Source organism: Podarcis gaigeae, assembly GCF_964106915.1.
Source record: "Podarcis gaigeae genome assembly, chromosome: 4".
Classification (NCBI taxonomy): Eukaryota; Metazoa; Chordata; class Lepidosauria; order Squamata; family Lacertidae; genus Podarcis; species Podarcis gaigeae.
In genome coordinates, this window is record NC_139677.1 from 90,698,011 (window position 1) to 90,711,248 (window position 13,238).

Genomic DNA, 13,238 nt, shown 5'->3' on the forward strand with positions numbered 1-13,238 from the left:
TTACAGACGCTTCAGGTTACAGACACTTCAGGTTACAGTCTCTGCTAACCCAGGAATATTACCTCAGGTTAAGAAATTTGCTTTGGATGAGAACAGAAATCGTGCGGCGGCAGCGGGAGGCCCCATTAGCTAAAGTGGTACCTCAGGTTAAGAACAGTTTCAGGTTATGAATGGGCCTCCAGAACAAATTAAGTTCTTAACCCGAGGTAGCACTGTATTTAAAAGGCATCTCTGGGTTATTTGTGGGGCATAGGAATTCGTTCATTTCACACACATACCCCCCAAAAAATATAGTCCGGCTCACCACATGGTCTGAGAGATGGTGGACCGGCCCATGGCTGAAAAAGGTTGCTGACCCCTGATCTAGACAACCCAGAGCTATTGTCAGAGTTTAAGCACACAGTCCAGTGGGGTGGGGGGAATTATAGGGTGGGAAACAGGACGTGTGTGGTATGGGTTGTAGAGACAAGGGCTGTGGCTTAAGAATTCCAACAATCAGATAAAGGGACTGAATTGGAAGGATTTCATGTGCAGCAGGAGCAGGTGGGAACATGGCAACAAACCTTTTATTGGTCCATGATTTCCCTTTTAAACCCACCTTTATGAGGCTGTATTTTCGCCTCCCCACCTCCACTCTTCCCGGTGGAGCTCTCTAACCAAAGTCCTTCTCACTTCAGCTTTCTCTCTTCATTGCACACAGTCCTCATTCATGGATTAAATTTAAGGAGCGACAACGAAAGGAATTTATTAGAAGTCCAAAAATCAAGGGTGAGAACAGGCTTGCTTTTGATAAGGCAGGGGCAATCAAAAGTTGCCGCCACCGGTGTTGAGCAAAGACGGTGGTGCTTCTCTCAGAAACGGATGCTTAAATAATGCTACCTTCAAACTTTCTGAAGTCTCGTTCCTGAAAAAACCCATCACAGGCCATGACAGCTCAATGAAACAGTATTCCAGCTCTTTGCATTTGACAGAGGAAAGGGGCATCAGAGAACACCCTTCCCACTCACTGGTTGACTAATAACTATAAAAAAAGACTTCCAAACCCATCGCAAATGTTTAAGGAAAAGGAACAAAAATGAGAGAAAGGGAACACACACCTTAATATGCTTCATTTAACTTATTTTATTGTCACCTTATCAGAAATAGGTCTGCAAATATAAAAATATCTGTTTTCAAATTGGGATCAGAATGAGAAGCAAATATAAAATTACCTAAATTACATGCATCAGAAATGCATTTTTTAAAAAAAGATACAGGACCATATAAATTTGTCTCTCAATTGGTCCAGATAACTGAGATGCCTCACTTGATTTTTTAAATATTTTTTTAAAAGAACCACTCCCATACTGCTTTAAGACATACACATCAGAAATAAACAAGAGGTCTTCCGAGCAGGTCATTTTGCAAGCAAGTCAGAACAGAAAGAAATAAGGTTTAGTACGTGTTCTACACAAGGACACCGCACAGCAGAACTCTAGGCACCTAATTATAACCACTTATAATTGCATCTCCTGATGTTGCATGGAATATATACTGATTCAGCAAAGGGAATCTGTGCACATAAGCAGACTTCCTTCAGGTACCAATGTACATTAGAAGGCACTTTTCAGCATGAATGCTAGGATGAAGCACTGAGTGTACATCGCCAACCAACTTCCTGATGAAAGATAACCATGACTAAATACCACCTTCTTTATAGGTGAATAGCTGGCAAAGCCAACAATAACACGTCACATTGCAACACTTTGTTTTACCTCTGGCTTATTTATCTTTAATTCAATGTGCCAGCTCCTTGATGGGGGTGGCAGGGCGCGGGAATCTTCCAAATTCTTAACAGACTGACCAAATGCTTAGCCACTGGGATTTTGCGTCTCTTTAACCACTTAGAAAATTGGTCTGTAGCTGGTGAAATTCCTACAGCTGATGCAAAACGTACCCCCTCACTCCCTCGTGACCTGAATGCATCTCTGGAGAAAATTATACCGGTAGGTCTTTTTAAATCCCATTGGTTTCAGTGGAAAGAGTTTTAAGCTTTTCCTATTGGAACCAAGCAACTTCCAAGTGATGGACTGAGGTTGGACTTAGCACAAGGTGGTGAAGCAACACTTTATATTCTCTCTAAATAAATTATGTCTTCGATCTGCTATTATTAAAACATAGCCCAAGTCTAATAGGTAGCGATATCGTTTTCATTTCCTTCTGTAAAGGTAAAGGTAAAGGGATCCCTGACCATTAGGTTCAGTTGTGGCTGACTCTGGGGTTGCGGCGCTCATCTCGCTTTATTGGCCGAGGGAGCCGGCATACAGCTTCCGGGTCATGTGGCCAGCATGACTAAGCTGCTTCTGGCGAACCAGAGCAGCGCACGGAAACGCCGTTTACCTTCCCGCCGGAGCGGTACCTATTTATCTACTTGCACTTTGATGTGCTTTCGAACTGCGAGGTTGCCAGGAGCAGGGACCAAGCAACGGGAGCTCACCCCGTTGTGGGGATTCGAACCGCCAACCTTCTGATCGGCAAGCCCTAGGCTCTGTGGTTTAGACCACAGCGCCACCCACGTCCCTTCTGTACAAACCACAAAAAAGATCATTCAAAACTGTTCATCTTCTGATAAGGACAGGGGTCAGCGAACTTTTGCAGCAGGGGGCTGGTCCACTGTCCCTCAGACCTTGTGGGGGGCCGGACTATATTTATACTTTATACAGGAATCTAAAGTAGAATCCAGCAACCAGAGAAAAAGTCCATGCTTCTGAGTCTGGTCACATTTACAATTACTAGCTATCAAGCTTATTGAGAAGGGAAAAGTAAACACACATCTTCAGTTTCTGCTAAAACTGGCAGAAAAGAAGTATTTTGTTTTTATGGGGAGTCTGTTGGTCAAGAGGTGGCAATTCTTTACTCGCCTCTGGCTCCCTGCCTTTAAAAACAAATATATATTCATACTTTTTTCTCTTCTCAGCCCCACAGAACAATGCCCCTAAACATCCACATTCTCCATTTGCAGATATGCAAAGTTCATCATGAATATAAATTGGGAACTTCCCTGACTTGCATAGCACCTGTCAATCACGGTATTTTTAGTTTTGCAGATTAATCATTGTACAATACAGGCTCATGATACTAAAATAAAAATAAAAAAGTTCTGATGAAGTCACAGATCAAGTCAAATTTTCCCCTCTTATGAGAACATGGGGAAAATTACACAAATGCCTGTAAACAAACACAAAACTCCTAGCTCAGGCGCCGAAGACATTTTAAATCGTTTCTTCCTGTTTTGGCTCTCTTCATCTTTCTCTCTGGGCACAACTAGTTATTTTTAGTGAAAGAAATACTTTATACTCTAAAGGGCTGGCTGTTTGTTTGTCCTGACACCCACACCTTTTTGTGTGCTTGTGCGTGTGTCTGTGCAATTCTTGCCTGCTGGGATTTCTCTGAGGGTTCACAGAGAAAGGCTTCGTTTAGGCTTATTGCTATTAAAACCATCTTTAGGAGTGTGATTCAAGTTTTAACACCTAGGAAAAAAGTTGCCAACGCAGATTCGTCTGTGTGTGTAATAACCACAGCAGCTCAAACACGAATCCATGAAAACACAAACAAAGCTACCAAGTCAGATAGCTGGTTAATCTGCCGGTAATTCATTATTGTCAACATATACTGTCAATCAGTAATATTGTCAACATATATTGTCAATATATATTGTCAATATATACTGTCGATCACTGCCTTCCTGCTCCTTTCTAAAACTGGAGATATATCATGGATTGAACCTGAGATGGTCTGCATGTGAAGTATGTGTTCAGTCACTGAGCTATGCGCTCCTCTCTCCATACCTGCAGAGCACGGCTGGGCTCCGCCACCGAACTAAATATGAAGACAGACATGATACTTGACTTGTAAACCAGCAGATCTACTTTGAAAGCACCCTTCCTTTCAGTACGCCATGTACCTTGTGCTCTCAAGGTCTTTGTGGTAGGAAGAAACAGCTCCACAAGTTTGCAGAAGAAGGCACGCTGTGGTGCAATACACTTCTCCCATTTCAGAGCATATATATATATAATGGATGAACATAGAAACATGAATTTGGCACTTAATATTTTTAAATTCAAAACATAGCCCTCCAAAAACTTGGGAATGGGAGGCTTGGGAAGGCTGAGGGCTCAGCCAGTGTTTGATTCACAGGTATCGGAAAGTTGAAAAGCCAGGTGAGATTTCTATATTATGATGTCTGTCTTCACCATAAGAGTGTGCCTGAACACACACATACCATGTCGGCATATTGTAGAAGATCGGTAGTAGTGGATAAGCTGGTCCCCACCCCACCCCACCCCATAAACTTGCCCACTGTTGTTGAATTTCTCTCCAACGAATCTCTCACAAGCTTCTAAGGAATCCAAATTCCCAGGAACACAAGATAAAAACAAATGCTATTGAGCCTGGATAGCTGTTGGTTAGACTGTGGTGCTGATAACACCAAGGTTGCAGGTTCGATCCCCATATAGGACAGCTGCATATTCCTGCATTGAAGGGGCCATAGGCTCCCTATTCCAGGTTGAGGTAAGTCTTAGGTACAGTGGAGGCCATCAATCCAAAAGAGCTATCATGGCGAGAAAGGATGGTTACAGAAACAAATATTTAAGTCCTCAGCACAGTGTGCTTGGTCTGTGCAGCATCTATGGATTCAGCTACGGAAGACCACGATGGGATGGATTTAGGTGAACATTGGGTGAAGCACTGGGTCTATCAGCACCCAATGATGCGATTTAATTTAGCTGCACTTATAAGACCATCTTTGAAAACCCATGTCAAGGTAAGTTCACATATTTCAATGTCCTGAATCTGCAATTACCATTTGGTAACAGGTAAGATAGTATCACTGGTCTTCTGTTATGCAATCATTTACCTGCAGTGCATACATGGTGAGATTACATTCTGACATTACCGGGGAATTTAGTCATGATGGTTAGGCTCATGGAACCATCAATCAGTGACAGACCATTGTGGGTCACGGTGAAATGGAAAAGCTTAAAAATATGGGCAGAGCCTGGAGCTGGCAAGTCACCATCCCAAACTGGCTGGCCATGCTCAAAATCAGGCATCATCATGCCACAAGTCCACTTGTGAGAAGTCACCACCTCAAAAACACCCTGCAAAAATCACTGTTGAGCTACATGTTTGGCAAAATTATTTGGCAGAGTCCTGGGGCTATTAGTTATGCAATTCAGGTTTGTGTGTCTAGATAGAGGAATTGCATTTATGGATATAACTAAAAAAATATACAGTAGTACATCAGCAAGAACTAAAGTGCTAGCTTTCAAAGTGCTGGGGGAATTACATACAGAATCATTAAAATGCTGTTCTCCTATCTAGACCCAACATCCTTTCCGACTCTCCATGAGGCAAGCAACCCAAACTTGCAAATTTGCCTTTAGACAAAACTCCAAGGATTTCCCTTTTTTTGGTGTAGACCTGTCACCCCAGGCCCTTCACCCATCACATACTCCCCTTAATTACACCAAGAAGAAACCCCAGCTAACCCCACACGGGGTCAACTCTCAAACCAGTTGGCTAGATTCTGGATGGTCTTGGGTTGCTTGCCCGCAGCCCTGACTGCGTCGCAAACCCTGCAGCCGTGTTCAACCCAGAAGAACATCACCTGCACGTCGTACCGCTTCCTCCAGGCAAAATACCTCTGGTACTGGCTCTTGTTTTTATCTAGGAATTTCAGGTAAAGGGCCAGTTGCCTGGGACTGGCAAAGTCGTCGATATGGATGAAAGAATCGGGGGGAATGAAAAGCTCGTAGTTGGACCTTGCGGGGCCAAGCACAATGGGCACTGCCCAGGATGTCAAGGCGTTCCTCCAGAGTTTCTCAGTGATGTAGTCTGGATGCTGGGAGTTCTCAAAGGCCAAGTAGAACTTGTACTCGGAGACCGTCTTGACCACACTGTTGTCCTTCAGCTTCAGGCCGTGGGCGCCGTAGACGTCGATGGGGAGGTGGTCCTTCAGCTGGTGGTAGTAGCGGACGCGGGCCTGCTCTTTGTTCCAGTTGCTGATGATCCAGGACACCAGCTTGGTCTTCCTGGGCATGGAGAGGTGTGGGGCAGGTGTCTGGCTAGGACGGAGATACCCATAGGGCACGAAGACGTCCGAGTCCACCTTGTAGGTCATGGTCCAGTTGAAGATGCCCGCCAGGTCCCTGAGGCCTCGGGTATGTGAGGGTGACTCCGAGTTCATCCACACCCAGAGCTGCCCAGGGGGCCTAACCCGGGGCAGGTTCTTGAGGCCACTGCTCATGAGGTTCCTGTGGTGGAAGACGACAGCCTGCGCCTCCAGCTGGCGCCCCCGGTCGGTGGTGAGGTTGCAGGCGCGGATGCCGAAGCGGCGCTCGCAGCCGTCCAAGGGCTGGTTGCGCCCGAAGGGCACCCACCACATGAGGACGGTCACCGCCTCGTCGCCCCCGTCGTTGCCGCGGCCCCACACGGGCGGCGGGTCCCGCAGGCTGCTGGCGGCGTACAAGGCCAGCACGGTGCAGCAGGACAGCCCGGCCGCCAGCAGACGCCGCTTCAGCCCCGGCGCCCCGGGGCAGGAGAAGCCGTGGCACAGCCAGGGCGCAAGGCGCGCAAGCCGGCCTCGCAGCCGGCACAACAAGCCCGGCTCCGGGGGATCCATCGCGGGCCGCCGCCGACCGAGGGGATGAAGAAAGCGCCGAGGGCGCATCGTGGTCCTTTGGCGGCCTTTGCCACCGCCTCCTGCCCGGCCCCGCCTGCCAGGGCGCCGAGTGGCGCATCCCGATGGGTCCCGGGTTGCAGGCCCGCCTTCCCCAGAGGGGGCCGCGGCTCTCCGGCCTCCTCTAAGCGGAAGGGTGGCCGCTCCAAGGATCCGAACTCCTTGGAGAGCCGCCGGACACGACCCGGTTGCTCCTCGTCCCTTTGTTTGTCTGTTTGTTCGTATATGCCGATTTCCTTGGGGCGCGCAGAGATTCAGCCGCAACAGCTTTCCCCTCCGCCAGCACCGCGGGTGAAGGGATGGCAGGGCTGCACCTGTTGGATTTCTGCCTGCTGTAAGAGGTGGAAGGAGGTGTGAGCCCGCGCAATCGGATGGCTTCTGCTGTGCCGTTGCTCTCTGCCAGCTCGGAGATGCAGTGATTTAGTTGGGAGCTGGAGATGGAACCGCGAGGGAGGGAAATGCCCAAAGCTCTAACAGCGTACTCCCAAGCAGAGCGTACTTAGAAGTTAGCCTCTGGTTGCGTTAACCTGCTGCGGTGTTGCAACCCGAGGCACGGAGAGGTGCGACGCAGGTTGTGATCACGATGCAAGAACGAAATGCAGTCTGCACATGGGGAACGGGTAAAAGGCGGATCCAGCTGATTTTAAACGGATCCTCATGAATTCATATCATATTTTTTTCATTCAAATTAAATAAAACTGCCATGATACTGTAGAACGTGTCTTTGTGGGCAGCATCAAAAAAATCATGCACCCACTGTTTCGTGGGGCCGCGCAATGGCGCAAAAACATGGTTAAAAAACACGGATCCTCATGATTTTTGCACTAGATCAGCTCGAAGTCAGATCAAACATCATGGCCATGGGCACAGCATGCACCACAAAAATCACGGATCCACGGCTTCCTGGCGACACCATGGCCCTAAAATGTGGTTTTGAAGCATGGATCCTCATGGACCCTCACACTTTTTGCATTGGACCAACCCTAACTCGCTGTCAAATCACACATCATAGCCAGGGGCACAGCCTGCACCACAAAAAACTCGGATCCATGGCTTACTGGTCATAAAGGTACAAGCACTGCTTGTTGGACAAGGACAGTATTCGCCTTCACTTTGTCCTGGCAAATTGGACTGAACTGAGGAGACAGGCTAACTTTTCAATGAAAAATGATAAATTCCTTGCTAGAGAGAAAGGAGGGGGGGTGGGACTTGTTGTGCCCCTTCCTTTGCCTTCTCCCACCAACCCTGTGATCACGGTGTTTCTGTGTGTGTGTGTGTGTGTGTGTGTGTGCACGCGCGCGCACACACACACACACACATTCAACCTCAATAAAGCCAGGCAGTCCTCAATCAATAAAATGCTGACTGGCCACCTGCCTCAGTGGGTGCTTGGAGCTCACAGTATCACACACACTAAGCAGACGAAACTGCTATATCAGGCAAAAAGAAAGGAACAAACCCTCTTGCACCCAGCAAGCTGGAACATTAGGACCATGTGTTCTGGCTTGCTTCAAGTCAGCAACTCAGGGAAGATGAGCATCATTGACCATGAGCTGAAAACACGCAACATTGACATTGCTGCTTAACAGGGGACAAGACTCGCTTCGAATGGCAGCCTCAGAGAGAACTACACCCTTTGTGGCAAGGAGGGCATCCCGAAGATTCACGGCATAAGATTTGCAGCGAGGGACTCCCTTCTGTCTGTGATAGAACTGCCAGCTGAGGGCTCAGAATGCTTGCCTTCTCTCCATCTCTCAACTACCTCCATTCCGGTTAACATATTGAGTACACTCTGTGTGCTCTGATATGCAGATCAAGAACAAGTTCTGCAAGGAAGTAGACCAGCATGTCAGCAGCCTTCTCGGTAGTGGCGCCTGCACTGTGGAACATCTTCCAGCAGATGTCAAAGAAATAAACAACTCTCTCACTTTTAGAAGACATCTGAAGGCAGCCCTGTCTGAAGTTTTATTCTGTTTTTAGTGTTCTGCTGGGAGCTGCCCAGAGTGGCTGGGGAAACCCAACCAGATGGGCGGGGTATAAATAATAAAATTATTATTACTATTACTATTCCTGCTAGGAGAGTTCATCACAGCTGGGATAACCAAAGAGGCCCCCTTGGTATTGGGAGTGTGAACAAGAATGGCCAAAGGCTACCTGAACTGTGTTCATACCACAGCCTCTGCATCACGAACATGGTGTGCTCTACCAAGACAAAACACTCAGTATGCTGGAGATATCTTAGATCTCATCTTAGATCTGGCACCAGCTGGACTGGATTGTCACCAGGTGATTGCACTGAACTGTGTCAATGCCACACAGAGCTACCACAGCACTGACTGCGACACGGTCACACCCTGAAGGCGAGCAAAGAGGACCTCTAGCCAATCTAAGGTTCTGCACTTTGGCAGGAAGAACCAGCTGCACAAATATAAGATGAGGGACACTGGTTTGCTGGTAGGGAAAAGGATCTAGGGATCTTAGGGGACCACAAGCTTAACATGATCAACCTGAGAGTGATGCGGCAGCAGCAAAAAATGCTAATGCTATTTCAGGCTGCAACAACAAAAGTGTCCAATGGAAGACAATAGGTAGAGGTAAAGGTAAAGGGACCCCTGACCATTAGGTCCAGTCGTGACCGACTCTGGGCTTGCGATGCTCATCTCACTTTATTGGCCAAGGGAGCTGGCGTACAGCTTCCGGGTCATGTGGCCGGTATGACAAAGCCGCTTCTGGAGAACCAGAGCAGCACACGAAACACCGTTTACCTTCCCGCCAGAGCGCTACCTATTTATCTACTTGCACTTTGATGTGCTTTCAAACTGCTAGGTTGGCAGGAGCAGGGACCGATCTGATCGGCAAGCCCTAGGCTCTGTGGTTTAACCCACAGCGCCACCCGCGTCCTGGAAGACAATAACACAATGAAATTCAAAACAGTAAGAATTTATTGAGCATTTATTCAAAATCCATTAAAAAATATTTATTTCTATTCCATTCTCTTCCTGTTCTTTTTCTTCTTGGCACGTGGAGTTACACAGGGAGTAGATCCTATGTCCTAAGGAATGGAAAAACCCAAAATTCTGTGAGATCTTTTGGGGCAAAATAATGTCAACAATTTTCAGATCTCTCTCTCTGTCCCCTCCCCTGCCCTGTCTTTTGCCAAAACAAAGGGGTCAACCCTCTGCCCAGATCTGTCCCCCCCCCCCCCGGCCTCCGTGATGTGGTCCAGAGGAAAGAAGAGCAAGGCATAAGGCACCTGCTTGGCTGCAGGAGTTGCCAGAAGGAGGCCTACAAAACGCCACCCAAGCATCTTAGGGACTCCACTCTGCATCTGTGTAGGGTTTACTCTGGAGCCTTTTCTTCTCCTGAAGCCATCCCAGGAGGCAGCAGAGGTTTAGAATCAGAGTTCTCCTCGATGGGCTTCCTTCCGGGGGGGATGAGCCCCATCGGCCCCTCACTTCCCTCTACTGCAATGTGCACAAACAGCTTCCTCTGGATCACGTCCGCTCCATCTGCTGGAGCCTGTCTTCTGACACAGGGGAAAGTCCCTCACTCACCGAGGGTTTGAGACCCATTGGCTCCCCTCCCCTGGTTCCTCGGCCTCTTCTCCCTCTGACTGCTCCTCCTTGTCCCCCCCCCCTCCACTCCCTGGGCTCTGAGACGTCTTCCCTTCCTGCTTCCTGCTTCCTCCCACCATTCCTCTGTGCCCAACCAGTCCATGACATTGTTCCACCCTTGGCCTCTGTCCCCACAAGGCAGCTTCCCCCTACCTGATCTGGTCCCACAGCCACTGCTGCCCTTCTGCCGCCATGAAAAGATGGAGAAGGAAGTCTTGCTGGCATCGTTCTGTCACCTGCAAGAGAAAAAAGGTAAGCAGGATGCCAGGAGTGCCTGCTTCTCTCATAGATGAAACAGGGCATCTCTAACTACAGATGGGCTTTTGAGAAAGTCTTACCTGCTGAGTGCATTTGGATGTTGGCCTCTCTGGCGTTCAGTGGAGCCCGAGGTCCACACTACCTATAAATCCTCAATGATGATGTCATCTGGATGGATGAGAATGAGAAGAGAATGAAAATGAAAATGAGATTTTCCCACAGGCCTTTATTCAAAGGTCGCTGTCTCCAAGGTGTGGGGGCTTACCTTCTTTCAGGTTCAGGCAGAAGCAAGCCAGGTCCGGCTGAAGTACTGTCATCTGCAGAGGAAAGAAAAATCAGGGTCAGATGGGAGCAAGAGAGCACAGAAGCAGTCCCAAGTCAGGAAGGATGGGTCTCCCTCTGTCTTGGGCCCAATCCCTTGTTCCAGAGGACCTCCCTGGGCCCTGCAGCCTCCTGGGCAGAGGTGGAAGGGCAGCAGCAGGAAAGGGGGCAGGAAAAGCCCCTGGCCTCATCCTGGCCCCCAGGCACACACCCCACATCATCTGCACTAAAGATCACTTGGGGATGTGATCTTGGGGGGTACTTACTCTGAGGCTGGGGTATTTCCGGGTGTGGCGTTTGCCTCCTACGATGGGTCAAGGAAAGGGTTAAAATGGGTGTGATGTGATTGGCCAGTGAGAATGCAAGGGGGGAGTAAAAGATAGAGTGGGAGGTTTTGAAAGTCAGTTGAGGTTTGTCAGTTGGGAGTTGAGGCTTGGGTGTTGGAGAAGGAAGAGGGAGGATTAGGTGTGGGTTGGTAGAGTTGTATTGTGAGAAAGTGAGAGGAATTGTTAGGTTGAGTTGGATAGACAGTGGGGAATAATTCAGTTTGGAGTTGCTAGGAACCAAGATTAGGAAACTGACAAGAGAAAAATAAACTGCAACCATACGCTTGTTCCTGCATTTAAAAATAAACTTGATTATTTGTTTATGTTAACAACAGTCTGGACTCCGCGTGTCCCCATGAGAAGCAGGGTGGTGGTAGCGAAGAAAGCTATCGCACAGGGTCAATAGACCGTGATCACCACACCGGGCAATGGCCAGCAGCAAGGAAATGCTGCTGGCCGCTAGTTCTTGAGCCTCCTCACTTTCTCCCAGGGCGTATCCTCGGAGGTCCTGCAGGAGGAAAGAGCGTCTCAGAGTCAGGGGCCAGTCTGGGCCAAAGCGGCCCCCACTGCCCCCACCACGGAGTCCCTGGCACTTCTGGACCATGAGGGTTTGCCAGCTTTGGTCTTGGACCAAATTGGGGGCCAAACAGGCTCTGTGCCCCAGAAATGGGGCAGTCCATTGGGTAAGGGACGGGGGGACGGGACAACCTTAAAACCTTCCCTGATGCCATTGGGACCCTTACGCTGAGAAGGTGGAGGAGGGTGCCAGGGTTGGGGGCTTAAATAAGGAGACTCCCCAGCAGGAGCCGGAAGTGCCTCTTCAGTTCCTGCGGGAAAAGAGAGAAGAGAGTTTGAATGCTGGGTTGGTTCTGCAAGTGTGTGATGAAGAAGAAGAAAGAGCCATGAAGGGAAGTCAAAACCAAGGACATACTTCTTCTCTCTCCTCCTCCTCGGCCCCTTTCAGCACGGCCTCCGACGTCCTGTGCAGGATGGCACTGATCATATCGCAGCTGAATTTGGGCCTCATCGTGCTGCAGAGATGAAATGAGAGGGTTAGAGTCTCCCTTGCCCCCTTCTCCCTCCCGCCTGCTCTTTCCCCCTAGAGTTCTGCCCCCACCCACAACCCCATCCACGCCAAAGACCCCACTCACCTGAGCTGGAGGAGGGCCTCCAAGGCAAGGGCCAGGGGGTGATCCCTGAAGTGCTCCAAGGGCCCCAGGATGTCCTGGAAGAGAACAGAGGAGGAAAATCAGCTCCGACCCCAAACACCAGGCTTGGCTTTGCAGGGAAATGGCAACCCCATGCCCTAAGCTGGCAGGGTCCTTCTCTCCGCAGATGCACAGCCCCTTCCCCCCACACCCCCCCCCCATCACTCACCAAAATGGCTTGGGCCGTCTCCTGCTTGGAGCACTTCAGGGATCGAAGCCCCCTGAGCTCAGCTGCCTGGCAGCTCTGGATGACCCCCAGGAGGTAGAGCTGTTCATCCTCCAGCAGCTGAAATGCAAAAGTCAGGCTGTCAGTTCCTCATGAGGGGAGGGTTTCTCCGCATCTGAGAGTGCAGAGTGGGGGGCAGGTCTGAGGAATCCAGTCCCTGCTCTTGTTTTCTCCAATACTCACCCCTGGGGCTGGGATGTGGAACCGCAGCAGAACTGCAAACAGAAGGGCATGGGAAGAGGTGAGTCCTCTTTTGCATCCTTGGACTAGTTGCCCCCCATGCCCATTCCTGCCCTCCTCTGTCCAAAAAAGGAGGGCCCCCAGCTGACCTGGTGCCACGGGCTGCTCTGGGTCTTGCTGGGGGGCCACCCTGTGGCAGCACCTGAACAGGCGCCTTAAGCACCTGATCCTAGAAGAGATGAGCGGAGAGAGCGACTCAGACGCTGGCAGCCCCAGTTCTTGGGGTGTGTGTGTAAGGAGGGGCGTCTGGAGAAACAGTGAACCACTGCCGAATTGGCAGAACAGAAATACATATGTGGAGCCTAATCGATCCTTGCCGGCCCA

At 49.5% G+C, this 13,238-nt stretch overlaps 2 protein-coding genes across 9 annotated transcripts in view; both read right to left on the bottom strand.

Moving 5' to 3' along the window:
• Positions 1–1,098: 1,098 nt before the first annotated feature.
• Positions 1,099–7,132, bottom strand: FUT4 (fucosyltransferase 4). Its single transcript, XM_083737100.1, has 2 exons — positions 2,901–7,132; positions 1,099–1,573 (listed from the first exon to the last, which is right to left on the bottom strand). The coding sequence occupies exon 1, from the start codon at positions 6,710–6,712 to the stop codon at positions 5,543–5,545; it is 1,170 nt and encodes a 389-aa protein (XP_083593226.1). The 5' UTR covers positions 6,713–7,132; the 3' UTR covers positions 1,099–1,573; positions 2,901–5,542.
• Positions 7,133–9,645: 2,513 nt separating this feature from the next.
• The window catches only part of LOC310843767 (uncharacterized protein), a 28,257-nt gene continuing 24,664 nt past the window's right edge, over positions 9,646–13,238 (bottom strand). The window contains exons 2-11 of one of the 8 annotated variants that reach the window (XM_083737493.1): positions 13,004–13,083; positions 12,858–12,889; positions 12,618–12,734; positions 12,172–12,271; positions 11,984–12,067; positions 11,181–11,218; positions 10,859–10,910; positions 10,674–10,761; positions 10,489–10,571; positions 9,646–9,773 (exon numbers count right to left, since the gene is read on the bottom strand). In XM_083737493.1, coding sequence (XP_083593619.1) covers positions 10,736–10,761; positions 10,859–10,910; positions 11,181–11,218; positions 11,984–12,067; positions 12,172–12,271; positions 12,618–12,734; positions 12,858–12,889; positions 13,004–13,083 — 529 coding nt within the window. In that variant the 3' untranslated portion in view covers positions 9,646–9,773; positions 10,489–10,571; positions 10,674–10,735. The other 7 variants (XM_083737497.1, XM_083737494.1, XM_083737495.1 and 4 more) reach the window with 7 other exon arrangements.